Genomic DNA, 27,418 nt, shown 5'->3' with positions numbered 1-27,418 from the left:
TGACTTTGGAAACCAATCTTAGGGCTGTTTTTGAAGCTTTTTTCTTCTTTAGTATCTTACTTTCCTAAGATGCATTCAGCCACCTGAGGAATAAAACGGACACAATCTGTGACTCATAATGCCAAACCATTTTGTTAAGCCCAATGTTACGAGGCTCATCCAGACTTCTTGTTAAAGTCGTCTTGCATAAAGTTGCCATTACAAATTGCTTGTCTTTACTGTGTGGGAGGGCCTAAGCCTGAGGCTGCCCTTAGAGACATACTAGTCATATAAAATGACTTTTTTTGGAAATAAGTATGCCCTCCGCCTTCTCAGATAAGATCCTCTGGCAGATCTTAGGTTAGCAGTATGGCTGTGTTGAGCCGTATCTTGCAACTGGTGATAACCCCCACGGGAGTTACAGCGTACGAGGCTGGAAGAGGTAGGGAGAGCCAAGCAAGGCGCAGGGAGGAACTGTCACTGGACTTACATGAGCAACTCAAAGCTTCTTCACTTTCATAAAACTCTTAACAAAATACCAAATGGCACAAACTACCAAATGTAGGTTGGGTTTTTGAGCCTCTTCCTTCCTGTTAATGTAACGCGGTGATTACACAATAACTGACATAAGGGAACAAGACACAAGTGAAGCTCTGCTGAGAAATCCGCCCTGGCCGTGCGAGGCAGGGAGCTGGAGCCAGAGCCTCGTGCCGGGAGGCGAGGTGGCTTGACCGGCCGGTTCTGCGGAAGGGCAAAGTGCTAGGGGAAGAGCTGCCGAGGGAGGAGAGCTGCTCTGGGGGCAGCGTGGAAGTAGGACAGGAGTCTGCTCTGGTGCAGGCCCTGCTGGTTTTTCATCCCAAAACCAAAGGTAATGGCATCGAATTACTTCTGGCCAGCCCACCTAAGGGACAGCTCAGTTGCGTTTTCCACACAAGCTGAGATGTTTTTGTGGTGTTAAACGTGAATTACTAGATGAAATTAATTAGAAGGGACCAGATAGATGGAGTCCTAAAAGGTTCTGCAATAGTGTTTTATTTGTGCCTAATTTTAGGTAGCATTGGCTTCCTTTTAATTTCTCTGCTTTTGTCTGTTGTGTTTTTATGCGTGCTTAAAAATGAGAGGCAAAACTTTTGTTTCTGCTAGAATGCAGCTTCCACGACTAGCAGTTTTCTGGACTGCCAGAGCGTGTGATTTTTGTTCGCTATTGCTCCCCAGAAAAGCTCCTGTAAGATCATGCAGCCAGTCCCACGTACTGGCATGTGAAAAGTGCAGTGGCAGAGGCAGGAAGGATCCTTATACTTAAGTTCAGTAAACAAGTGGCAGATGACTCAGAGGTAAGGAATCAAAGCATCCAGCAGAAATGAGATGCACGCTCAGCTGAGGGCAGGAGCAGTGATGCTGCCCGCGCGTGTGATCAGATGCAGTTACGGCTGGCCCACAGTGACTGATCACGCGGCAGAGGAAGTGGAGCAGCTTGATTTATTGTTGAGCGCCAGATCTGGCTACCCCAAATTTGATGTAGGCTATTGCAAGCGGGGTTCTGCTTCAGTGCAGCTTCCAGCTACTGCTGACTTCATGCAAAGGTTAAAACTGCAAGTCCTTGTCCTCCCACCTACTGGCTGTAGCCAGCAAGGTCTCTGCACGTTTGCTGTTTTGCAGACAGTGAGGACAGGAAGGCATCAGAAAACAAGGCTGGAACACATTCGTTAGCATTCATCATAGGTGAAAAAAATCTTCTGAGGCTGGATAGTTCAAAACTTAAATCTCATACAACTGAGTATGGTGATGCTGAACAGCCCAGACTGCTTTTGATTAATTTAGGACTTAGAAAGTGAGGAGGAAACGTGAGTATATATCTAGCAGTATCGGATGCAAGTTTTTCCCCCTCCCTACTCCAGTATTCCCTGGAGTTGTTTCTCGCCAGTGTAGGTGGTACAGTGGGTACCACACAGTTTAACTCCAAAACTCCCCCACATAGACTTCTGTACTGATTGAAAGACTGTTTTTATATTGAACCTGTACCGTGCAAATGGTGTTTGTGGAATGGCAGCAACTTTGAATAATTTGTCTCCAGCAACTCACCACGTCAAGCTGTTACGTCAGGAAGCACGTCCACGATTAATATGTATGATCATCAGCTCTGGCACGTAGTTCAAGTTTGAGTGCTGTGTGTACCCACCATCTTTGGTTTGGGGTTGTTCTTTGTTTTAAGCTTTTATGGAAAGAAAAGGTAACATCTTTAAATGATACAGATCTTTATGTGGTCTAGGCATAATATTTAGCACTTTTTCCGTATGAGCTTGATTCTCTTATTAATCTGAAGTCTAATCTAGGGAATGGCTATGAATTGATGACCATTTCCTGCTGCAGCCTCTGTTTTCCCTGAAGAAAAAGGAAACAAAGAAAAAAACCCTTTAATGAAACCAGCAATTCCAAAGAGTTAATATCAGGATTTTGCAGGGGAGCAAATTGAGCAAGACTGCAGCAGTAACAGCCTTGTTACAGCATGTCTGCCGTTTGTTAAAAATTGTCTAGAATTAAGGGGAAAACTTCCTCTTTTGCGCGTACGGATGTCCTTCCCCCTCCCTCCCCTCCCTTTCCCCGCTTACAAAACTCGAGGAGAAAAGGGGATGTGATTCAGCCCAAGCACAGCGAAGCGCCCACCTCAGGTCTGTGCCCATCAGGTGTTTGCAGGCTGACCGAGAGCTGCGCCATGCATGGGAAGTGCGTAAAGCGATGCTACGGACTGATTAGGGTATTCGTGCTTAAAACTGCAGACATAAATCTGTGATTTAAGTTAGGACCTTTTAAAACCACAGCCAAAAAAAGCTCAGGAATTCTAGTTCTATAAACGGCTGTGCTCCACAAGACTGGCTCTGACAAGGAAAGGCAACGCCATCCTGAGACGGCTCTTAGCGCTTCTTGGCCAAAGAAATGCTTGCTCTCCTCCCTCCTCTTCTCCTGCTTATAGCTTTTGGTGGGTTCCATTAATGTTTTGCTCCCACAGTAGGAAATCTTTCTGTTTTTCCCTCTCTCACCTCTGCGATAGTCAGGAAGAAATATCTCTAAATACGTTTTTCGGAATGTAGCAAAGTCCTCAATCCCCTTTGTTGCAGATGAAACATTGCTGTTTGTTGCATTTGTTAGAGATAAATCAGTGCACAATAATCTCTGCCAGCTTTTCATTGTGGATGCCACCAAGGAGAGGAGCGTTGTTGTAAATGCACAAGTGTCAGCAGCAAGTCACCACGGATGTTTCTTTGTCATGTTAAAGCACTGATTGATGCTATTGCAAGATTTCTTCCTTCATAAAGGAGACCTCGGTTGGATAAATACGCGGAGAGTACTTAGATGTTTGACATGCAAATTAATCACCAAAAGTAGCTCCTCCCTAGGAGGCCAGCAAGTTTTATTTCCCCTCTCCACAGAAGCAGGGATGGCGGATGAGCACAGCTGGAGGACAGCCAACTCTTCAGCCGGAGCCAGGCTCCTACTTGTCGTCTCCAGGCCCCGTCTGATTTGCTCACAGCAAGACCACCGTGCGTGATTTATGCCCAAGGCAGGAGAGTGCAGGAGGACAGCATAGTCCAGCACCTTTGCTCGCTGCCACGGCTGCTCCCAGCGGCAGAGGATAGTCCCTCACACCAGGACGAGCTGCTCTCCAGGCTTACAGTCAACAGGGACAAAAAAGCACCAAGTCTCCTCAGCTGGAGTGGGTGTCCCAGGCAGGTCAGGGAGTAACTCTGCAGGAGCCAGCCTGGAGCAGCCAGGCCAGAAGTGACCGGTGCAGACTTTGCCGCTGAACTTTCAGACTCCTTGGGTGAAACGAGATAACCTCCAGCCCAATATCTCCATGCTTTATTTCCTGATAAAGGGCAATATTATGTGCTAATTTCTGTAGAGCACTTTGAGATCCTTGGAGGAAAGGCCTAGCCATCCTCTTGCTGAGGATTATTTTCAATCCAGGGTCCTCCAGTATCTCTTCACGGCAGGATTTCACAGGTCTCAGCTCCACGTTTGCTTTCGTAACAGTCACACGCCGCTGTGAATAAATGGTTCCAGATCTTGGCAGTGGTGTAGGAAATACCCACATGTTTCACAGCTCCTTAGAAGCAAAAAAACCCCCCAAACAATAACAACCCAAAACAACAACAAAAAAATTCCTCATTTATATTCCTGTTTCCTTGGCTGGAGCTCTTTGGATCACATTTCTGTAGCATGGGCTAATTTTTTCCCCCATTTTCCTGTCAGACAGAATTTCGGTTTGTGCAGACATGGCAAGTCTAAATGTCACTCTGTGTCTCACGCAGCACGGGCAAAACCAGGCTGCCCAAGAAGAGCTCTTAACGTGGTGCCTGTGAAAAATAGGCCAGAGCTGAAAATACTAGTAAGGGAAACAGCATATCCGTAACGCACAGCTACTTTGTTTGACAGAAATGGCAAGATTACAAGATTACTTGCTGCTCACAGTTCTGCCTAAAGAAAAGCCCTGTAACGTTTTGAAGCAAGACTGCTGGGTGTGAGTGGCTGTGCGATGCCAGTATGATGCCACGTACAGTCCCTGGAAATGAGGAGGACAGAGAAGATCAGGGCTGTCAGAAGAATCCGAAACCTCTCTGTTTGCTTCGGCCAGGATCATCTCAGGCTGCGGGAGAGGGCGGCGGGCTCCCCTCTGAGCACCCGACTGGATTCCAGGAACATCTGAGCACTAAATATAGCCGTTGTGCTAACTCAGCGGCTTCGGGTAAAGCAGATAACATCCTGCTTCGGGACAACTTCACTGGAGGAATCACACCACAGTAAGGGGAGGTGTGAAATTAAATCACTGTCGCTCCACTGGCAAGGACTGCTCGCGAATCCTGGGATCCCTGTCTTTTGGCTAGTTTGATTTACGCCTCTCTGAAATGTTTGAGAGAATAATAAAAAGGTCAGAAAAAAAAAATAGAGCAGCATTGTATTTTGGAACCATGGACAAGACTTTTGTATCTCCCAGCAAGCCTTACTAATGTTTGTAAAAGCTTTTGAACACAAAAAAAAAAAAATCAAAAGAGTTTTAAATATTGGAGCTTTGTTTGTTTGTTTTTTGTAAAAACACCAAAGAACTATTATGTATGTTGGGGAAATGCTGCTTCTGGCAGGGGAATAGAGAGGACACACCCCTAAGAACCAGTAAACCCAGGAATACCTTACGGTCTAGTGTTTTCCCAGAAAAATTTTCTCCTGATTGCACGCGTGTAGGCAGGCAGTCCTCTGAAGGCGTAGAGCTCCGTAATGAGCGTGTGTTCCTAGTGCCCAGCCAGGCGCTACGCTTTTTTCCCCCATTTTTGCAAGTGCTGCTCCAAAAAGTGAGATATTGCAGTTAAAAAGATCACGAAGGCCTCCTCCGCTTGCTGTTGATTTTACACGGGAGTCTCGCTGGTATAATTGTGCTGCGTGGGAGTATCAAATTAAAAAAAAAACGGCTCATTGGCGTGCCCCTCTTACTTGTTCACATTTAGTGCTGCCCTCTACTCCTCGGGTGTCGGGAAAGCCCTCTCAGCGATTCATTTGTCCAAGATGCTTCAGAGAGAACCATGCTCAGCGCTGTGCCTTGCTGCACGCAGGGGCTGGTACGCTGCGAAGGCAGAGCCAGGCACAGAGTGATGGATAGGCTCGCACCTCTCGCAGGGCACATCCGCAGTTCTCAGGATACTATAAAGGAACTGAAATGACAGGAAATGACATCTCGAGTTTGGGGGTTGAGTAGAGGGGTTTCTTTATTGAACGGCAACAGAGAGAAACTGCGTTCTTCCTGAAATCTGTCTCGGGGCTGCGCTGGCTAATTCCTGTAAATACCACAGAGGCAGCGGCTGAGTCCTTCGCAGGGCTCCCCAAATCTTGCGCTGCGCTGTGCAGCTGGGATAACAGGAAACAGCAGCTGTTGGCAGACGCCCTCGAGAAGCAGAGAGCATTGCATGCTAACCTGCCTGCAACCAGAGCCGGTTCCTGCAAACGCTGTGCATCGAGGCCCCGGTTTTGCACAGAAATCGCACTCGTTTAATTGAAGGACACAAACAGGAATAAAATGAGAACAGATCTTAAGCCACCATGTGCCCATTTTATGGGGAGCCACACTGATTTGGTGATTTCGGTCATTACATTTAGAAAGTGATTTTGTTAAGGCGATGTGGTTTGTGTGCATGGACGAGCTCCAGCGAAGAGCCCCGAGGAGCCACAAGAGACCCAGGAGAGGGAGGACCGGCTGCTTTCTGCTTACAGGCAGCACTAGACTCAGGTGGTGCAAAGAAAGACGGGTCCTTTCCTGTAGACACCGGCAATGTTTGCTTATTGGAAAGCTGTACCCTTCCCCAAGCCCTGCCCCAAATCATAAAGACGGGGTATTTCCCATTGTGAATGAGGTGGAATGGGATCTGGGAGCTTCTGTAGGTGGACGAGGCATTTACCTCTCTGTGCTGTCAGATGGTATCTCCAGGCAGTGTTTAGGAAAGCTTCAGCAGTCCTGCCTTCTTTTGCCATGTTTGGGTGTACAATGTTTTTCCTTCTCACATTGTGCAAAAAAGTGCACAGATCAAGTCCTGTGTCACTATATTTTGTCTCATATTAGACTCCCCACTGTTAATAACTTCACAACGGTTAATACTTCCACACGCGCTTCCTTTAGGTCTGTCCACGCTCTTCCAAGACTGACACTTCTGACCAGATGCTCTGAAACTTATTTCGAAAATGAGTGGAGTGACTTGTGGACCGAAGCGGCATGTCTACCACCCGTCACGTAGGTAGTGAGAGCTGGAAACGGCGCTCAGCACACCGAGTATAGCCCTCCAGTCGCAGCGTTAGACCACGCTCTTTCTCTCCACTGCAGGAGCCCCCCAAAATCTTTGGAAAGCTCATGCGTCCTCTAAGGGCTTCATAAGAAATGGCAGGTTTCATGGAGACACTGAAATTGCCCTGACTAGTGCAGCTCATCAAAAATCACATTTTTGACTAATCAGAACCGATGACAGATGTTTGCAAACGATGCAGTCGCACAACCTGCCACCACAAAGATCTTGTTCTAAAGCTGCAACTGCCCGTCTGATTCAGAGCCTGCCTTTCCTCGGATTTCCCGCTGCAGCGATTAGCTCTCCGTGGCCTGCGGGGCTCTTGGCCGCCAGCAGCTCGGCAGAGTCTCGCTGCACGGCCGCTGCCTTCGCCCCTCTCCGGCTCCCGCCGGCTCCCAGCCTCGGCGGAGCGAAACCCGCGGGACGCCACCGTCCCCGCCACAACTCCCTCCCCAGAGACCGTGGTGGCCGGGGCGGCTCCCCAGAGCGGCGAGATTAAGGAGTGGGAAAAACAAATTTCCCAGGAACAAAATACTTGCTTTTTTCCTTTCTGGTAGTTCACCCAAGGATACCACAGTTCCTTGTTTAATTACGGGTGATATATGCAGCACCTGGACTAATGATGATAAATCACAAAGTATTTGCATTAGTGTTTTCCTTGTAGTTTTCACAACATCTAAATTAACTGTACATAGTAAAATATGCCCATTCTCCTCTCTCACACACACATTTTAAATGAATAATTACAATCCTGTTGTAAATACATGCTAGGAAAGAAAACAAATCAACAACAAATGCAACATGCCAAATCCTGGGGCTCTTATTTGCCTCTTATTTGATCAGCTTGTTTAGAGCTGTGCTGTTCCTTTCCGAACTGAAGGTGTAATTACAGCTGAGGCTCGTGGTTTTGTCCTGTTTTGACATCCTTTTTTGTGCTGCCTGTTGTTTTTGTATTTTTTTGGCCTAGTATATTGCGTTACTTGGATGTGATGGCAATAAGCAATGGCCTTGTTCTGTGGAAATAAAAATATACCCAGCGTTACAATAATTATTGCCAACATCGTCTGTATTCCTGTTATGAGCTGCATAATTTTGGACCACTGGTGTGCAATTATGTCCTTTATTATTGGTTAGGATGGTAAGTATTAATGAAACGAAGTCCTGGAATTGCAGAGGAATCGTAAAAGGTTACGTGTATACTTGTGACATGTTATAAATGCCATATTGCAGACAGTGCATGTGTTTTTCTCCTGAGAAATTGGTAGAAATTTGAAATTCGTTAAAAAATGGGAATACTGCAGTTCTGGGGAAAAGCTGTTGTGTGAGTTGCTTGACTTAATACTTAGTAATCTTGTGTCATTTTGGATTCGTTGCACAGATTTGTTTGGGGACACCGAAGTTAGCACAGAAGATTATGTGAAACGGTGAAGCAGTACTGGGAAGCCTTTCACTACGGTCTGACCATAACAATTCTGCAAGCAGTTCCCGTTTCACATACAGTATGTACTTTTTGAGTAAAGAAATATACTTGCAACCTACAGACACACAGCTATGTGCACACAGATTAGAAACTGACTGATGGCAAAAATATTGGATTATTGAAAAAAAAAGACTCTAAATTTCTTGAGACCCTTTTCAGTCAGTATTGCTGATGGACAGACAACTTCAGATTCTTCGTTAGTGGTTTGTCAGAACGGAGATGCCTGACAAAAGGCTGTTCCCAGGCTCTCGTGCAGAGGAGCGTGGATGTGAACACAGTTTAACGCTCAGTATCTCCCAAGTCCAAATCACAGCTCCTGCAGCTGGTTTGATTCTCTAATTTTTATTCATGTAAGTGGCTCTGTGGCAGACAGCGAGGTTCCTCATGGGCTAAGAGCAGCAGGATCGTGCTCCGAGAAGCAGCTGAAGCATTCTGTTATATTTGTAAAGTCCATGGTCTGTAGGGCATTAGAGTCCGATGAAACTAGTTAAACTTGCTAAAATAAAGTGCTCAGATAGATAGATGTTTTGCCCTTTTTTTGAACACAATTATTTAGAATTTACGTGCTAGCTTCGACGGTAAAGATCAAACTCTCGTCAAGCTTGTTTAAGTTAAGACAAATTTTCCTTGGCCACAGTAACAAAATGTACTGTTTGGTCATTCATGATGATGATTTTTTGTGGTTTGGGCTACAGGAATTTTGTTGAGCCCACTTAGTATCCATAGGCCTAGGAAGACTTTTTTCCACTTGCAGTCAACAATATATTCAAGCATCTAATTCGATTATTGCCATTTCTGCTTCTGTAAAGTAATAAATATTTCAAGAATCTGTAAATCAGAAAAGAATTTATAGGATAGTTTGTCTGGAGGCCCAAATCTGCAAAGAGAATTTGCACTTGAAAAATCTATGTTTGGGATATTACTGTGTCTGAATGCTCAGACCGGCCAGTGCAGCAAGGCACTTTTGTTGTTTTTTTTTTTAGAGGACCCCTTGAAAAATCTGAAGAAGGAAAAACCCAGAGATGCTTCCTATATTGTGGAAATAACCGTGACAGACCTTTATCCTTTTGAGCCTTGGACTTTCATCTTTGGACAAGCACCTTTGACAAAAGGTATTTCTGTTTTTACCGCACAGCTTTATAAGTGGCAAGAAATAAAATGACTTTCAAGCTACCAGCAATCGGCTTAATAACAGAAAAAAATGCCAGATCACGTCTGCTGTTGAAGTGCGGTAGAGGAAGGTGAGTGGGGGTACTCACTGCATAGCTGTATGTTTTCTGGCTGTGTAATTTTTAGCAGACCGCTGTATTTCTAACTCATTGAGTTCTAGATCACTTAAAATAGGCAGGACTGATTCACTGTGCTGCTTAGGCGCCCTTTCTTTCACCAAGTTTCCCAAGGAAACTAAATCAGGGAGGGGAATTCCTAACGTATGCAGGCTACTGCGTCGCTTGCAGTGGACTTTTTTGTTGGGGGGGGGGGGAGAAGCGTATTGGTTGTTTTTACATATAGAAAATGCTCATTGCATGCCAATGACTGGATCCGAGTCCAATACTGCTTCGCTGTAACCTGAACGCCAAGAGCGTGAGAAGGTGCTGGGGAAGGAGAGCCGGGTCCTAAGGGATGTCGCCCCACGTTGGGGGCGTGAGTTTGCCTGGGGGTCGCAGCAGGAGCCTCTGCGCTGCCCAGACCATCCGCATCGTCAGCATCTGCTGCGGTCCTTCCCGCAGAACATAACGTTAAAGCGCTCGTGTACTGCACTTTCCTAAAAGCGTCATGCTTAAAGCGTCAGATTCATGTAGTGACAGGGTGACCCGGCATGCGAGGCTCTCTGGGCGCAGCCAGTAACAACCGCGCGGGACCGGCTTCTGACTGTCGAGAAAAATACAGCTTTTTTAAAGAAAACAAACAACAAAACAAACAAACAAACAACAACAAAAAAGACCTAGCACGAGAAAGAGGCTGTCAGCTGAAAAGCACCGATGACGGCGGAAATTAGAGAGCCCGCCTGGCCTGGCTGCGCGCCGCGCCGCGCCGCGCCGCGCCCTCCCTGCCTGCCGCGGCCCCGCAGCGCGCAGCCGCCGCTGGCCGCCCGCGCTCCCGGCCGGGAGGAAGCGGGTCCGGCTGCTGCGCTGCCGCCGCCAGACCTGAGTCATCGGTGCCTTCCTGCGCCGCCGCGCATCCCGCCTCCGCGGGGGGCCGCGCACCGCCGGGCTCCCGCCCCCCCCCCGCGCTCCGGCCGCGCCCCGCGCAGCGGCGAGAGGTGGCGGCAGAGGGCGCCCGCGGGCCGCGCAGAGCCGCGCCGGGCTCCGCGGAGGCGACGGGGCTCGGCCCGGCTCGGCTCCGCTCGGCTCCGCTCGGCCCGGCCCGGCCCGGCTCGGCTCGGCTCGGCTCCGCTCGGCTCCGCTCGGCCCGGCTCGGCTCGGCTCGGCTCGGCCCGGCCCAGCCCGGCTCCGCTCCGCTCGGCTCGGCTCCGCTCGGCTCAGCTCCGCTCGGCCCGGCTCCACTTGGCTCAGCTCAGCCCGGCCCGGCCCAGCTTGGCCCGGTTCTGCCCAGCCTGGCCCAGCTCAGTTTGATTCAGTTCAGCCCAGTTTTGCCCGGTCCAGCCCGGCTCGGCTCGGCTCGGCCCGGCCCGGCCCGGCTCGGCTCGGCTCGGCTCGGCTCGGCCTGGCCCGGCTCGGCTCGGCTCCACTCGGCCCGGCCCGGCTTGGCTCGGCCCAGCTTGGCTCGGCCTGGCTCCACTTGGCTCAGCTTAGCCTGCCCCGGCCCAGCTTGGCCCAGTTCTGCCCAGCCCGGCCCAGCTCAGTTTGATTCAGTTCAGCCCAGTTTTGCCCGGTCCAGCCCGGCTCGGCTCCGCTCGGCCCGGCCCAGCCCGGCCCGGCCCGGCTCAGTTTGATTCAGTTCAGCCCAGTTTTGCCCGGTCCAGCCCGGCCCGGCCCAGCTTGGCCCAGTTTTGCCCAGCCTGGCCCAGCTTGACCTGGTTCTGCCCAGCCTGGCCCAGCTCGGTTTGATTCAGTTCGGCCCAGTTTTGCCCGGTCCAGCCCGGCCCAGTTTTGCCCGGTTCTGCCCAGCCTGGCCCAGCTTGACCCGGTTCTGCCCAGCCCGGCCCAGCTCGGTTTGATTCAGTTCGGCCCAGTTTTGCCCGGTCCAGCCCGGCCCGGCCCAGCTTGGCCCGGTTCTGCCTGGCCCAGTCCAGCCCAGCTTGGCTTGGCGCAGCCCTGCCTGGCCCGGCTCGGTTCAGTTGGGCCCAGCCTGGCTCGGTTCGGTTCTGCCTGGCCCAGCCCAGCCCGGCCCGGCCCGGCCCGGCTCGGCGGCGCGCGGGGGCGCCCGCGGCCCTGGGGCAGGAGCGCCGGCGGCAGCAGAGCCGCGTTGCCAGGACCAGCCCCGGCCCGTCGGCCTCGCTCGGGGGGCGCCCGGCTCGCGACGTCCGTTACGGCATCGCTGGGGGGCGTCGGGCGGCCCCTTCCTGACGCCTCTCACGTCCCCCCCGCGTCAGTCTGCGTTTCAGCTGTTGCCGCAGATACGGTAGCTTGCGCCGGCGCTTGTTTTCTTGTTTTTCTGGTCTTTTCTACAGCCTCACGCGTGTAAAAACTGCAGGAGCACCGAAGTTCAGGGTTTCCAGAGGAAGCTGTGGTCTGCGACATGCAAAGAAACGTCAGCGGTGGAGAGTGACGCTCGGGGTTAGTGACAAACTTTGTTTGTTTGGCTAAGCAGAAGCAGGTGGTTCAGAAGAGCCCGGGCATCTGGGGGGGGTTCGGCCGCGCGCTCGCCCAGCTTGGCGTTGGAAACCTCCTAGCCCGTGTCAACCCCGCTGTCGTGTCTCAATACGAGGAGCTGGCCGCGGTGATGAGGGAACGATTGTGAAGTTCGCGCTAATCTTTCAACGTTTCAACGTTTTAGCTTTCTGATTGCATGTCGCCCGCTTGACGCGCCAGAGGCCTTACTGGCGCGGAGGGCTGAAGGCGAGAGCGAGAGGGTGGCAGGACCCGGGGGCGCCTCACGTGAGCCTGAGGACGTCTCGCTGCGCTGCAAGACTGAAGCATACACGAAAAGCGCGCCGGATACCCAGGAAAGCTGCCGGTTTTAAAGCGTTACTTTCCAGCGTTTACTAGGGACTATTCCAACACGTGCTGGGTGACAAAGGTCTGTCCGTGCATGAAAAGCTCTGCACTGAAAAGCCAGTGCTGCTCTCCTCTCTTTTGGCCGATCCTGACTGCAAACGTGGTGACACGGTTTTCGGTCTCTGCTCATGCTGCACGTATGCAGGGTGTGTCTTCGAACGCTCTTGCCCGCTCCCTTTGCAAATAGGGCTTGGGGTCTGCTATCTTCCACACAGTTGCAGAAGACTGTGCTTTTAATTCTTTATTTTTGGTCGGACTCTGATAATGGATTTTCAGGAATGAGAGGCCCTGTGTAGAAGAACATTAGTGCTCACCGGTGAAAGGAGCGGCTGCGAGCTAGCTGCAGGTTTGCAGGTACTGCCGCTGGGTGGGAAGGAGGCTGCCGGCGCCCGCCCGCGCCGTCCCGGGGCCCCTGCTCTGAGGCAGGCCCCGGAGGTGCCAGCATTCGTCCACGCAGGGGGGCTTATGCGGAGAGGAGCAAAGGTCTGCTTGCACTTAAGAGTTTGCATGAAGACGAAGAAAGTTTCTTTCCATAGTTTCTGGTTGTTAGAAGCCGGCTTCACGGATTTAAGCGGTGCCTCATGTGACAGCTTTAATTTCCTGTGTCAGGGCGTTAGTTTTAATTACCACTACTAGGATATGGCAAGGCTTCCGTTTTTCTTTCCATGACCTAGGTAGGATGCTTCCTCCTCTTGGCGGGCAAATTGACTCACTGGTACCACGGCCCCGGATCCAGCTGATGGGTGAGAGTTCCCGCTGTGCGCAATTTTCAGGATTAATTTTTGCTCTCTGTTGCACAAATCTGCCTTTATGCTCCCTTCCTGACTCACGCACACTGTGAGCAATTAACTTGCTGTAAAGTTTATGAATTATCTGCTGTTCTGGCAGTGAAAAAGTACATACCAACGTGCATGTATCTATGCTTTTTTACATATGATTTTGAAATAACCACTTAAAAATAAATTCTGGTATTTATTGCAGTTATTTCCTTGCGTATTTAAAATAGAATTTGACGTAAATGTACAGTTCATGGCTGGTTATCACTTTGCGCGTTCGTTAGCTGACCGGTTTGGCCCACTCTTGCGCACTGAAGGTGGTTTTTTTCCTGCGGAGAAGTCCAACACATAGGCCCGACCACAGGATCAGGGTGTAGTCCTTGAAGAACATAGTCCAGGAAATGCTTTTAAATACCTGAGTAAATCTGTAAGCGCTGGTGTTTGCATCAGTTGGATTTGGCGCGCCGAGGAGCCCGCCGAAGCGGGCTGTGCCCTCTGCAAGCCCATATCCTGGTACCCGCGGGAGGACCAAGGAAACAAGGGTCAGCCCTGCCTTCGGTGCAGCCCTGCCTTCCTCACGGTTTTGACGTTCGGTATGTACTTGAAGAAAAACGCTGCGGTTGAAATTTTTGTCTCATTCAAAACTGTGCAAAATACAATGAATAAAAAACATAAAGATGTCAAGATCTCCCTACAGCTCTGGAAAGGATAGGGGCTGTCTCGGTGCAAATATTTTAGCAATTAAAACGTGAATGTATTTTTGCATGTAAATGCTTGGCATTGAGGGAGGGTATTTCCAGTTTCTCTTTGCTGCGAGCTGGTGATTGCAATATTGAAAGAAGCTGTGAAGGGCTCTGACCCTGCTCACTGGCAGAGGCAGAAGGAAAGTAACCAAGAAAAGGGAGAGGAAACAGAAAAAACTGTTTTTTGGCCTGCAAACTCTTCCTTTCCAGGTACAGTTTATGTAATTTCCTTCTGGCGGAGAACGGGGGATTGCGTGAGACGCTGAAGGGAAAGTCTTGCAAGGGCGACGCGGTTTCCCTGCAGCTGGACGCGGACAGGAGCTTTGCCGCGGCCGCTGTTCCCAGGACTGCCGTAGGCAGAGTTTTTAAACTGGAATCGTTTGAGGGCAGAAACCGTAGACCTCTGGGGTGGGCGTTTCTGAGCGGTTGCCTGGCCGGGGGTGGGTTTTGCTCCGGCTTTGCCGAACGGGCTCGCTTTCCTTGCCCGGCAGCGCGGTTCGGCAGGAACGAGCCCCAGCCGTGCGTTTCTGAGAGGTGGGCAGCACGCGCGAGGCCTGCCCAGCCCGATAGCGCGGGGTGGCCCGGCCCCCGGCACGGCTGCTGGTGCCGGCCGCTGATAAACCCCCGCTGATTAGCACGCGGTGCAGGAGGGAGGCAGATAGGAGCGCGCGCCGTGTTGGCGACGGGGCGTTTGTGATCTGTGCACAGCTGGCTTTGGAGAGGCAGCAGCGCCGGGTGCTGTCCTGCATCGATGTCCTGCATCCTGCTCGTCCCTCTTCTGTGTGTAGCCCAAACAAATGAAAACGGCCTTTTTGCCCTCAGACTTGTCAGCCTGGGACAGGTTTTCTAGCAGAATGTCATGTGGGGCTGTAAAAGTGCAGTAATTTATGCCCTCGCTCCTGCTCTGAGTGCTGATTCTTGAGTCAAAGTGTCCATGTGAGTCAAAGTGTCCTCGAAATCACTGCTGCTCACTGCCTGCCCCGGCCGGCTTCCCACGGAGCTGGACAGGGTCTTTGGGCTGCAGCGGGGAACATGCAGCTCCTGGCTTTGGTGGTGGTCACCACAGGGGACACAAGCAGGGACACGGACCTGCTGGGGAACAATTTTGGCAACTTTGGTCCAATTCTGTGATCAGTACTGCGTAAAACTCTAAGCGACTTCGGTAGCAGGTTTGCCTGAGTGACAGCATCAGAATCAGGCCTTAGGCAGCCAAAACGTCTTAGCGCTCCTCAGGTGATCCGTGCGTCCATCACTGCTCCGTCTCTGCAGGCCCTGTGGTGTAAAAGCCTTGATGTGCATAAATTTCCCAATTTTCATCACTTCAAATAGCATAAGAGCAAGCTGGTGGAGGCTAGAAGCGAATTAGCAGAGCAGACAGGCAAGAAGATAGGTAACGGGGTCGCTGGAAAGAGCAGGCTTATGAAAAAGAAATGCAAAATCATGTCCAAATCGCTCATTCCCATCGCGGCTCTCCTTCTCCGCCTCTGCTCCGACTCTCGTTGGGGCTGGTTTGTGCCGTTCCTCTGCCAGGCTGACAGCGGTGAGCAGTCGGCGGCGGATAAAGTAGAAAGAGGCGTTCACAACATTAATGAAAGCTCTGACAAAAAGGATGCCAAGGGAACTATTGTCTTGTTGGCCTTATTCTCATAAGGTCTGTGTGTAAGCAGTCTTTTTGGTTATGCTTGTGGCTTCTGTGACAAAGCAGTGATTTAGGGGGCTGTCTTTACCGAGGCAGAGCTTCTCGCACAGGCCAGACTGCCAGTGAGTAATATTTTACCACAAATTGTTGAGCTCGACAACTGCAGCAGGAAAGAGGGAGGGGGTTTATACTTGATTTATTAGGTGACTTACTGCAATTGGCAAAAAAAAAAAAAAAAAAAAAGAATTTTTATGCTAGCACAGCCCTACATTTGCATAACCTGCAAGTAAAAGTCTTTATTAGTAAAACTGGGGAGGGGAGAGAAGTCCATGTTCTTCTGCCAGGAACCCCAGAGGTCACTTGGATCGGTAGGAGGCACACACATTTCAGCTGAAAATAGGGGCTTTTAATTGCTAGTCTCTGGATGCCTGCGAGCCTTTCCCAGGCCTCCTGCAGCAGTGCTACACTAGAGGGAACTATTCCCTCTCTAGCCAACAGCCGTAAGCAGCCCAAACCTGCTATCTTAATTTCTTTAGATCTGCACTTAACAGTGAAGGTCTAACAGTGGTGACTGGCCACAGTGGAGTATTCTGTGCAGAACTTCACTACCCAAAAGGAAAACGCTTGCCGTCAATGTGGTATTTCAGTGAAACCTAGGGATTCGGTCTTTTGATGTTATTAAGTTGACGTAAGTGCAAAATAATTACACTGGAGAATGATGTATTCTCTTTGTCAGTCCTTAAAGAAAGCCAAAGTTAAGGGAATGTCTTTCTAAAGTGGTGCTCTGAGAAGTCAGGAGGATGATCTTTAACGAGGGAGAAAAATTGCTTTTTGTCCTTGTATCACTGTAAAAATTCAGGTCATGTTTACTATGGGCAGCTGGAAAATGATGATCTCAGATACTAACAAGCAACATCTGAAAGGAATCATTAAAACACTTGTGCTGTTTTGTAAGCACCTACTTAACTTTTTTTCAAAAACAGTTTAGCTATTTTTAAAGATTCATTTGTCCTTGGAAGCCCCTGATTCAGCTTATCTGAAGTGAAAAAGAATGCTAGGTTGCTATTCCTTTTCATTTCCAAGGGAAAAAAAATTTAAAAAGAACCCCTCCCCCAGAACCCTACACAGCCTCCTTTCCACCTCGGAAAGGATAGAGACCTGTGCTTTGAAGGGGTTTTTTTTTTGTTTGTTTGTTTTTTGTCCTTCTGCAAGCTGCCTTTCTGCCTTTATTTCCACTTGGCTGACATTGGCCTCAGCGAAGGAACACCGCGGCTTGCAGAAGCACAGATTTCTTTGGCCCTGCATTGTCCTCGTATTTACTGATACAAAGTAGATATGCAATGTTACTGAATAAAAATAAGTGTGTTTATCTTATTTTGTTCTGGTATCAATGCCTCCACATAAGGGTAACAGAGAATTGGTCCCAGGAGGTCATGAGCAATTAAATTAAACCAGGTGGGAAAAATTACTCAAAAATTGTTTGTGTGCAGGGAAACATCTGATAGTGTTATGGCTTTATGTGCTTTTACTTATAAGTATGTGCGTGGAGCCTTTGTAGTGCTTTTTTTGTCTTCTAAGGAAGCCGTTGCAAATAGGGTTTCTTCAGTGCTGTAATTGAGCCAGAGTCAAATTTGGAGACAGACTAGCTTCCTGGCAATTTGGTATTTGTGTTAAGTCTGGTCTGTTTGCATGCGTGATCCCCTCTGCTCTGGGACTCTTGCAGCTAGGGTGAAAACAAACTGCAATTAATACGTATCAGTGGCATAACGTTTCCTTCAACAAGTAGTTAATTTGCAGATCTAACACAGGCAGTAAGTTGGTATTTGGAATTAAGTAGCAGAGCAGCGTTACTGCTCGCAGGGCTCGGTGATGCTAGGAATCACCGACGCACCAGGGAAGGACACGTTCCGACTGGTGTAAGAAGAAATAAAGTTTTGAGGAAGAGAAAACTGCCATTTAGTGTGACTATCCACTGCTATTTAGTAGTAGTTTGATTTCTGATATGTGAGCCGTCTAGCCTGGCCTGTACAGAGTATTCTGCAGTTCTGAGATGATGAAATAATTACATGATTGCCGGCTTCTCGAAGACATGAGGATAATGTTCCTAAGTACCAGCAATTCAGCTACGACTCAGAAGAAAAGGCTGCTTGTAACAAACCCTTACCCCCGTGTGCCCCACGAGAGCACCCTCGAGGTCAGCACCCATCTACCCGCTCCCAGGCAAGTAACGTCGAGGGACGCGAGACTGCCCAGGCTGCAGGGTAAACGTGGCGCTTTACGCGGAGGAAGCGGGGTGCGAGGGACGCCGCCGAGAGCCCTTCGGGAGCGGGAAGCAGCGGCTGAGCCCCGCGGCAACACCCTGGGACAACCGGTGACAGCCTTTTCCTAGGAGCGGAGGAGAGAGAGGAGCGCAAGAGGGAGAGAAGTACGTCCCTTTTCTTAAAAGGGGAGGGAAAAAAAAAAGAGGAGGAAAAAAAAAAGAGAGAAAGTTTATTGCAAAACTCAGTGTTTCAGAGTATTTCCAGAGTCCACTAGGTACATTACAAACAAACCAGTAAATCCTGCTTTGAACACGTTAAAGCCTGCTTCTGGGTCTCTGAGCCCGCACGCACACATACTCGCTCCCCTGCTCGCGTGGTATGGTAGCTACATCGACAGACGGAGGTGTACGGTGAGGTCAGTGACAAACATGTTACTCGATCTGTATTGGAAACTGTTGTAAAAAAAAAAAAAAATTACAGTAGAACCTCGTAAATCTGCAGAACAGGGAGCTTTCACACACACACAAAACCTGGAGGCCTTATTCCACTTCCAAGCAGAGTTGTAATAGCAAAGTGCTGTAGTGAGGTCTCGTATGACAAAGACTTCAATAATTTTACAATTATATTCTACAGAACATTTACCAAAACGCTTGAAGTATCATAAATTAACAATAAATAAAAGTACACCTTAACGCAACATTGTATTTGTTCATTTACTCACTGATTCACAAAACCCTAGTTGGCTGTCAGGGGTCTTCCAGTCATTGGTGCAACTTGGCGAGGTTCTGCTGTACGTGATAAAGTGCTGAGGCGCATAAAGGACACACAACTGCAGCATGGTCACAACAGGTCGCAGGCAGTGACAGTGAATTGCTCGAGCCACTTTGTTGCAAGAGTGCCTGTTACTTTTTGGACATCTAAGACAACTAGAAAAACGAATCAAGCACCTTCCCAAAGAGGAGGGTTTTTTTTTTGTTGTTTTTTTGTTTTTTTTTTAAACAGATTGTCCCACATTTCTATGGCTGGTAAAATACACAGACGTGTCAGTGTAGCAGTTAATGCATGATGCCACTTCCACTTAAATACACAGAAATGTTTTTTTTCTTCTTCTTCAAACCATGTGTTCTTTGAAGCAAAGCAGACTTTTTTGTCCCCCTGAGTCGCTTAGAGGCATAAAGATGCATATAGGTGGGGTAAGCAAGCTTGCGTCACTGGGAGGAGGAACCTCTCCAGATAAGACTGAACAAACAGCTAGTATGTTGTCTTTTATAATTCTCTTAACCTGATGATGTTTAAAAATGCACATGGGGTCTGGTTCATTTCTCACTAAAGTCAACAACAAAAAGCATCTCGCTGACTTCAGTGGGATTTGGGGAAACCGAGGAAGGGGGGCTGCGAGGGGTTCGAGGACATACCAGGCAGACCACAGCGGCCTGCTTAACTGCAGTGGGGTTTTGCACATTCATTCAGTGATGCACTTGTGCACCTATCAAGAGTGAGAGTTTTGGGTATGTTTAGATATTAAGACATACTGGGCCGAATCTGTGCTGCATGGGGTTCTGGTTAAAGCGATCGAACTAGGTCCAAATATACCAGCTGAGGCCTTATGGAGAGAGAGGCTTTACCTGTAGTGTTTGTTTTTTAAACAAAACAGCAATTGGGTTATTTAAGACCTACCTATTAAAAACAGCTACACTCTCTGCTGTAAAAATAAAAATAAGTTTCCCAACAACTTCACAAGCTAGCGATGCAAGATAGGTATTGAAAGGATTGACAGAAAGATAACTTTGTTATTCAAAAAGATTATTTTTCCTCTCCAGTTATTTAAGCTAACGGCCTTTAACAATCTGAGAATAAATTAATAAATACTAGTTAAATTAGAAACAGTACATCAGATCTGACTATCAATAGAAAACAGTTCAAAGGATACTAATTGGGAGAAGAAAAATGATCTTGTAGTGAAATATGTGCAGTAAGAACTGGCCATAAAGATGCATGGAACCTCTGATTTCCCAGCATTTGTGACGTTCAAGTTAATTAGAAGAACATTAACAATGCTTTAAGTCAGCTATCCAGCCTAGCCTCTTCCTCAAATCTAAAACGTGAGTCCACGTTCTTCTCAAAGAAAACTCAGTTTGTTACTGATGCCTTGCAAAATATTCGTCTTTAGTTAGTATCGTCTAATTCTTGACTGTGCAAGAGCTGCAGTATGGGATGAACTCAGACAGTCAGAGACTGAGCTAAGAGTCCGATGGGCTGCTTCAGATGTTCCCGTTCTCAGTTTTTCACTTGGGATCGGTCAAGCCTTTACCTATGCTTGCCACTTATCAGGAAAGCAGGAGTGTGAATCACATCTTCATGCTAGACAGAAGTTATTTTTATGTGGCTATCCGTGTTTTCTATGGAACTTTCCATTGTTGGTTAAAAAAGAAGTTGTCTTTCTAAGAGTAAAAAAAGTTGTTGATGGCAACTGTTCACATTTAAAATTTTGCATTCCCTTTAGAATGTAGTTTTAAAAGGTGGAGCACAGCTGACATGTTCCCCAGTCTTACACTGGGTACACTACACAGAGAAGAAACAGTTTTTTAGGCCACGCTGTCAGAGCCTTTTCCTGAATTATCTGCTTTTCCAAAATCCATTTCAATAAAGTCCTCCGGTAAGTCTTGTGGGGCTTCTGCCACGTTTTCTTCTATGCGCCGCTTCTGACTTTGACATAGTCCAACCTTGCATGGCCTCACTAGGGACAGAAACACAGCGCCCAGGACCATGCCAGCAGCACAGGAATAGAAGGCAGAGCTGTAGTTGTGTGTTGTATCCACTAAGACACCTAAGGAGGAAGAAACATTGATACCAGTTAGTCACAACCGACTCACACCCCCTTGCCCATCCCTCCTATCAGATTTTTTAAGCCGGTTACCACTGCATCATTTGATTTTGGGGGGGGGGGGGGAGGGAGGGAACCAAACAAAACACCTTAATGACATGACAAACACACGCTACCTTAAAACAACAACAACAAAAGAGGTGGTAAAGCATCATTTCCAGGGAAAAATATTGTCATCTTCAGTCAAATCAGAATCCTTTAATTACTGCAGGGACTTGAAGCCTGAAAGACATCAGGCATCTACTTATTATGATAGCAGCTTCATCTTTTTGCAGAATGTCTGGTTAAGACATGCACAGTGAAAGCAATTCATGTGCATCTTGCACTAGAGCCTGAAATGATGCCAATTTTAGGTTTCTAACAGGATCAGGGTAGCACTGCAGTGTTTTAACTCGCTCTGAGGTTCCCGAGTGGAGAATGCCTCATCTGTGGGACTCTGCAGAGCTGCATTGCAGCAATCCTGTGGCTCTGGGAGTCTCCTGATTTGAGTTGCAGGTCTTTAGCACTAGTCATAGTACCATCCTACCAGGACACTGCCACAGCAGGAATCCACATTAATAGCTGCGGTCACACATACAAAAAGGACATGAACGTTTTAGAGGTACCTGCAAGGGGTGGTCCAGCCAACCCAGCTAAGCTTTGAATGAAGACGTAGACTCCAGCTGCAGAAGACATCTTTGCGATGCCAACCACGTCATCTTCTGCCAGCAGTGGGATGTGCGTGCCTGCCACTGTCCCAAGCATGAACCCAAAAAATATGCTACATGTCATCAACCCCCAGAATTCAGAGGCAAAAGGAAAGGCAAACAATGCTACAGACAGCAGAATAACACAGATGAGTTCAATGTAGATCTTGCGGATAGGCTTTCTGTTGAGGACCCAGCCAGCTGAAATTCTTCCAAAGACCTCTGCGATTGCCATTGCAGACAGTATGTAGGCAGAGTGGTCTTTGCTGATGCCAAGGCTGAGACTTAGGGGAATGATGTACAGTGAGGGAGCAAAGAATCCCAGGGTAGCAAATAGACCAAAAAACGCATAACAGATAAAGCTATAGTCTTTCATCACAGAGAAGTCCAGTAGTTTGGTTTTTGGTTCTGTAGGGGTGCTGTTATTTTCAACAGGGATCTGTACGTTTTCCTTTGGTTCTTCACTCTTCGGCTCTACTTTGGTGTTTCCAGGCACATTGCTGGGTGAGGTAGTTATTTCTACTCCTGAGTCAATGGACTCTATTGAGGTGCGCGTTTGCTCATTTTCAAGCATGTACTTTGTCTCTGCGGGCTCTTCCGCAGGCTGGACTTTCACTTCTTGCTCTTTGATGATGATGGGTCGCAGCAGCGATCCGCAGATGACGATGCTCAGCTGCAGCACCCCAACGGAAAGGAGGCTGTATCGCCAGCCGATCTGCTCCTTCAGAGCAGTGATTGCTGCAGAAGGAGGGCAGACAAAGAAAGTAACTAAAAACCTGGCAGTTGCACCCCGAGAAGCTACTTGAATTTTCAGCTAATGAAGTAACTGAAGCTTTATCGCTTTCTACTCCAGCTAAGCTGGGAGGGTCCCAAGCCCCTCAGCTCTCGCAGAGGCTGAGCAGAGGTTACTTCTGCCAGTGCACCCAGCAGTGTCCTGTCCGGCACCCACCAGGGCTAGCACCCCACCTGGCACCCTGCACCCCATGTTTAAGCCTAGCTGCAGTAGACAGCAGCTCAGAGCATCTGCTTAAAGCCCGACCAGCAGCAACTATCTTTTCGGTAGTCACTTCTGAGGCTCCAGCTCGTTTGTGATGTGCAAGAAATGAGGTGATGTTATTTTTAGTGAATGAGAGCGAAAAACATTTGTGTTTCCTCTTTCAGCTGACCCCACCCTGAAGCCAGCTACAGAGGAAGTCTGTTAGCTTCACACAAAGGTGCATGCAACTGCTTAACTGCAAATCTTCATTTGCAATTAAAGCAGCTTTGTAATGGGTATTAACTGAAAGCAAGCTTGCACATCAGAAGGTTTAGCTGAGCTATAAAGAGAAACCTGGCACCTGCGCTGTGCCGAGAGGGAGAGGGCAAGTGACAGGGCAGGAGATGTGCTGCCTTCTCGGGCCGGGGAAGCTCCTTGAAAGGCTCGGGCGCCCCAGCAGCCCGGCTCCTGAGGCACGTGCTCAGCACAAGCCCACTAACCTTTAGGAGCAGTTACTTCTACAGCATAGGCTTTAAATAGCTGACGTTTCTCAGTTGTATTTTTAGCCTGCTAGATCTGTGTATGGGGCCCGGCGGATTGGGTATCAGCTTAGTGTGCCCTGTTCTGCCCGGAGATGCTGGGAACCAGAGCAAAGCCCTCTTCCCCCATCGCTGGCCAGACGCAGATCGCGCCTCTTCCCCTCTCCCTGCCCAGGGGCCGACTTTCCTTCTGGGGCCTCCTGTGCTGGGAGATGTGGGGGTCCTCAGCACCCATCGCTCCCCTACGCGAGGCAGCAGCTGCCGCGGAGGGAGAAGGGTGCTAGAAGTTGTGAGGCTGGTCTCTGCTGTACTTGTAACCCTGCCTGCAGGGCGCGAGGGCCCCCGGCAGGCAACTGCTGCGAGCACTCGCTCGTGGGGTTTAGCGGCTCACGACAGTAAGGCCCGCAAGCGCTAGCCCCGTATTTAAGGCCTCAGGGTCCCACGCGGTTGGGGAGAGGATCCGGAGGGTGTTGCGCTTTAGGCATGCATCTATGCACAGTGTTTGGTCACTATACCTGGCGCAAAGGAGAAGACAGCAAAACATTCTCCTGTAGATGCCACTGCTGTGACCAGCGAACGTCTTTTGTCAAAATACTGTGATAAAATGGTGACAGTCGGGAGGAAAGAGAGGCAGTATCCAAGGCCTGTGAATAAATGCCAAAAATTGCCATAACAACAAGTAAGGAAGAAGGAAACACACCGATGCGAGAACACGTTAAGTCAGCTTTCCCGGTGGCGAGATTACAGTATCATTTCGGCCAACTCAGCAAGTCACCCTGGAAGAGAATCATCGGGGAAACCAGAATGTTATTTCTTTTGGTTTAAAACCAAGGGGGGGGGAGAAAGGGGGGGGGAAGAAGAAAAGAGAACAAAAAACCCCAAACCCGCTAGATAGTGCCATCTGCTCCCAAGCAGCCAGCAGTGCCCACTTTGAGGGCCTCGTGGGCTTACAGAGTTGGAGGCTGTGGCTACTGCTCCCTTAAGCTAGGCAGGCTCCCGGCCACCGCGGTGGGGCTGGCCGCACGGGGCGAGGGAGAGGTTAGAGGATCTGCTCCCGGGAAGCGGGCAGTGCTTTCATCTCCCACCGAAATCCCAGGGAATCGGGAACAAGGAGAACATCCGCGAGAGCGGTCGGCAGTGTGCGCAGCCGAATCCCCAGAGGTGCGCCCTGGGTGACACAGGAAACCGGGACAGGAAAGAAAAGCAAACCCTCGCGTCCCGAAAGCCATCACTGCTCTCCGGAGAGCGAAATAAATCTCCGAAGAGACTGGCCGCAACTAGGTGCCAGCGACCGTGTGCACAGGCTGAATATGCAAGTTGGGACTTCTGAGAAGAAAGATGTTGTGAGCAGCAGTGCTTAAAGCAACCGAGGGTCTCATGCACACGGATCTTATAATATTGGGGGGGGGGGGGCAGTCCCCACAGCCATTTCCTCTGCAACCAGCTCTGTGGGAAAAGCTGCAGATGAGGGAGAGAGTTAAGAGTAAAGTTGCAGAGTGACTGATACCCAGCCTTTGCAAAAAATAAATCGCAGCATGGAGGGAGAGAGAAGAGAGAACTGCAACGTAACCCTTAGGGCTAGGGCTGCGTTTGCTGCAAGCTTCGTTAGCAAGAGGAAACACTTGACTGGCAGAGGAATAAGGCAACTCACCAGAAACGACACCGATGGTGATATACATGTCCACCACGGTGCGGGCGAAGGAGGCCGCGACCATGCCGGTGCTGATCAGCACCCCTCCGGCCATCACCACCAAGCGGTGGCCAAAGCGGTTGCTGAGCACCGTCGACAGAGGAGCTGGGAGAGAAGAGCCGTGTCACCCCCACGGACGTCACCCCGCGGACACGTCGGGAGCTTCGCCAGCTCCTGTCCCCTCCGAGCCCCCTCTCCTGCTGCGTTTCTGCCCTCCCCGGGCTCATCCCACGCCTGCAGCCTCCCCGCCAGGCTACCCCATGCGCGGGACGTGCACACGGCGCGGAGGAGACGTGGCTATCACAGGGGCTGGCAAGTGCGACAGTTTTTTTTCCTGGTATTTCTGGAACATGCTGTCTATCGGTTTTAAAGATATCTATAATGGAGGAGGTACAAGAAGTGGAACTAAGTCACACAAGGATCAGGGCTTCACGCACAGCCAGCAACCCGCCCTCCCACTCGCACCGGCCGCTCTGGGCGCTTACCTGTGAAGGTCTGTACGAACACACATATCGATATTATCCAGGATATCCTGCTGTTGGTTTCATCAAAGCTTTCCATCAAATCCTTAAAGAAGACTCCAAATGATTTTATAATACCATATGTAAGAGCTTCCACAAAGAAGAAAGCAAGGGCAACTGTCCAGCCCCATCCTCCGTCAGGCACTTTAGTATAAACATTTGGAGTGGCGCACGACATTTTTACAGCTTTCACAGTCATCCTTGATCTGGAAGAGAGGGGAGAAAGAGCCAGGCATCAGTTTAGGGTGGATTTTTGCTAACAAATGCATGGCCTGGTACCTGCAACATCCCATAAGCCATCGTTACTAAGTCTCTCTGCTGCCAAGAGATTAAATGCAGGAGTCGGGGAGAAGTTTCCCCCCGTGGACCGATAGAGCTGGTTTGTCTGTCCATGCCCACTGAGCCAAGAACGAGAAACTCGCCACTTGGCATCAGCTGAGCTGCTCCGGTCAGCCAGCCCAGCGACTGAGAGCTGTCATCTGAGCGCAGATGCAGGAGGAATGCGATTCGTGAAAAAAAATCCACCGCGGGACCCAGCGAGGGGCACGCGAAGTCTCACGCCCGCCCAACAACGCCTCCCTAATCCCCCCAGCTAACCTGCCCCACTGACTTTTCCCGGAAGTCCCGACTGCAGCCCCGGGGCTGAGACATCCGACGGCACGTCGGGGGCCGCGCTGCTCGGCGGCTTCCCTGCCGAGCCGGGCAATCCTATCAACCGGCCATAGCACGCTGCGGCTTTTCAAAGCTGTGGAGCATTTTCCCGAGCGGCTGTGGGGATCCAGGAGAGACAGATAACCTCTCGGGAGCGTGCTGGCTCACCAAAATGGCTGCATGGCGCCTGCTGCCTTCCCCTCGGGGCAGCGCCGGTCCCCTCCGCTGAACCCAGTTTGGGGAGTGCAAGGGCTGCAGGCTTTCCCGCGCAGCCCCCAGGCGCCGTCCCGCAGGATGGGGCCGTTTTAGGTAAGAGACCCTCCATTTCACCTCTGGGCTTTCAACACGGCGGGGGGGGGGGGGGCAGAGAAGGGTGCTCCTCGAAGCTCAGGACCCAGCTGGCAGCTCAGCACCGCGACGCCCGTGGACGGGAGCGACCCCCGGGCAGCATCGCGGCGTCTCTCGCGTGCCGGTCCCCCGCCGGCCACGCATCCGCAGAGCATCGCGGCGGGTGAACCTGCGGCTCCCACGCGCCGTTTCCTCCCTGCGCCGCTCTCACATCAGCCGTGTTCTTCTTTTTTTTTTTTTTTTTTTGCTTCCTCCATTTTATACTCAAAATAATCAGCGTTGTTTTCTCAGCCAGGGCATCTGGGAAGGCTCCGGCGGTACCTTCCCCATCCCACCGCCCAACTTTCTGCGGTGAACCGGAGACGGGGCACGCGCGTCCGCGGTCGCGCCCGGCAGCGCCGCAGCCCGTTCGGAGGGGACCCCGCGAGCGGGCCCGTGGGAGCCGGCGCGCAGGATGCGCGAGTGGATGCTCCCAGCCGCCCGCCGCAGCGCCGGGGGCCCGTCGCGGCCGGCTCGGTGCTCCCCGGGGGCGCGCAGCAGCTCTTCTGCCCAAGGATGCAGCTGAGGCATCCCTGCAGCGCTGAGCCCCACAGCGGGGCAGCCCCCCCCGCCTGCCCCCCGGCGGGGGCTCAGCCGCAGCCCAAAGTTTGCTTAAGAGCGCCTCGATACCCAGCACGAGAGGCGCTAGGTCTGCGCGTCCGCCCGGATCCCTGTGTCACTGCACAAGTCACGGTGAGAAATTACATTAGAAAGAAGCGTGCTATTAAAAAAAACTGCAGTGCACATTATGCATTAAAAAAAATTAGGTAATTAAGATGAGCGGGGGGGGGGGAATCCCCTGGCAGGCTGTGGGAGCCCAGCCTCGCCCCCCCCCCCCCGGCTCCCGCATCACTTTCCCAACATTTCGGGCGCGCTCGCTCCCATTTACGCACCGGCTCGAAATAAAGCGCTGCGGAAAAAGAGGGGGGAGGGAAAAAAAGAGGAGAAGAGGGAGGGGGGGGGAAAAAAAAAAAGACCCCTCCCCAGGCCCCCCCCCCCTCCAAGCCGCGGCGCACTCACCGGGCGGCGTGGCGGGGCTAGGGGCTGCCCATGGCCGCGGCGGGGCCCCGCGGAGCCGCTGCCGCCGGCGGCCTCCGGCCCCCGCTGCTCGGCTGCCCGCGGCGGCGGCTGCTCGGCGCTCGCTCCCAGCCCCTTATATACCGGCTGCAGCCGGTCTCCGCCGGCGGCTCCGCAGCGCCATGTGCGCGCCGGGCCCGGCTCGCCCCAGCGGCGGCGCCGGCAACCGCGTGCGCCGCGCAGGGGC

The 27,418-nt window shown here is 50.6% G+C and overlaps 2 protein-coding genes and 1 long non-coding RNA gene across 7 annotated transcripts in view; 2 read left to right on the top strand and 1 right to left on the bottom strand.

Annotated features, from left to right (window-relative positions):
* Window positions 1-7,517: 7,517 nt before the first annotated feature.
* Window positions 7,518-15,004, top strand: LOC138061594 (uncharacterized). The gene is made up of 4 exons (XR_011135451.1): window positions 7,518-8,299; window positions 9,264-9,521; window positions 11,855-11,960; window positions 12,181-15,004. It is a non-coding gene; the product is annotated as an uncharacterized lncRNA (long non-coding RNA).
* Window positions 15,005-18,035: 3,031 nt separating this feature from the next.
* Window positions 18,036-27,375, bottom strand: SLC16A6 (solute carrier family 16 member 6). 3 transcript variants are annotated; one of them, XR_011135447.1, is made up of 7 exons: window positions 26,098-26,402; window positions 25,081-25,322; window positions 24,557-24,700; window positions 23,421-23,549; window positions 21,310-22,128; window positions 18,542-20,647; window positions 18,036-18,272 (listed from the first exon to the last, which is right to left on the bottom strand). XR_011135447.1 is itself a non-coding variant. In XM_068913469.1 (6 exons), exons 2-6 carry the CDS (start codon window positions 25,313-25,315, stop codon window positions 20,406-20,408), a joined length of 1,569 nt encoding a protein of 522 aa, XP_068769570.1. In that variant the 5' UTR covers window positions 25,316-25,322; window positions 27,175-27,375; the 3' UTR covers window positions 18,036-20,405. The 3 variants fall into 3 exon arrangements, 2 of the variants coding, with proteins under 2 accessions (XP_068769570.1, XP_068769569.1); XM_068913469.1 differs by lacking the exon at window positions 26,098-26,402 and adding an exon at window positions 27,175-27,375 and having other exon boundaries at window positions 18,036-20,647; XM_068913468.1 differs by having other exon boundaries at window positions 18,036-20,647.
* The window catches only part of ARSG (arylsulfatase G), a 71,778-nt gene continuing 70,080 nt past the window's right edge, over window positions 25,721-27,418 (top strand). For 2 of the 3 annotated variants that reach the window (XR_011135448.1, XM_068913472.1), the window contains exon 1: window positions 25,743-26,076. The gene's annotated coding sequence lies outside the window, so the exon portion shown is untranslated. Of the gene's footprint in view, window positions 26,077-27,418 lie in introns of all 3 variants that reach the window. The other variant, XM_068913478.1, reaches the window with a different exon arrangement.

Source organism: Struthio camelus, chromosome 19, assembly GCF_040807025.1.
Source record: "Struthio camelus isolate bStrCam1 chromosome 19, bStrCam1.hap1, whole genome shotgun sequence".
In the NCBI taxonomy this organism is placed as follows: domain Eukaryota; kingdom Metazoa; phylum Chordata; class Aves; order Struthioniformes; family Struthionidae; genus Struthio; species Struthio camelus.
Note: the sequence above shows the minus strand (reverse complement) of the source record. Positions and strands in the feature narration are given on the sequence as shown.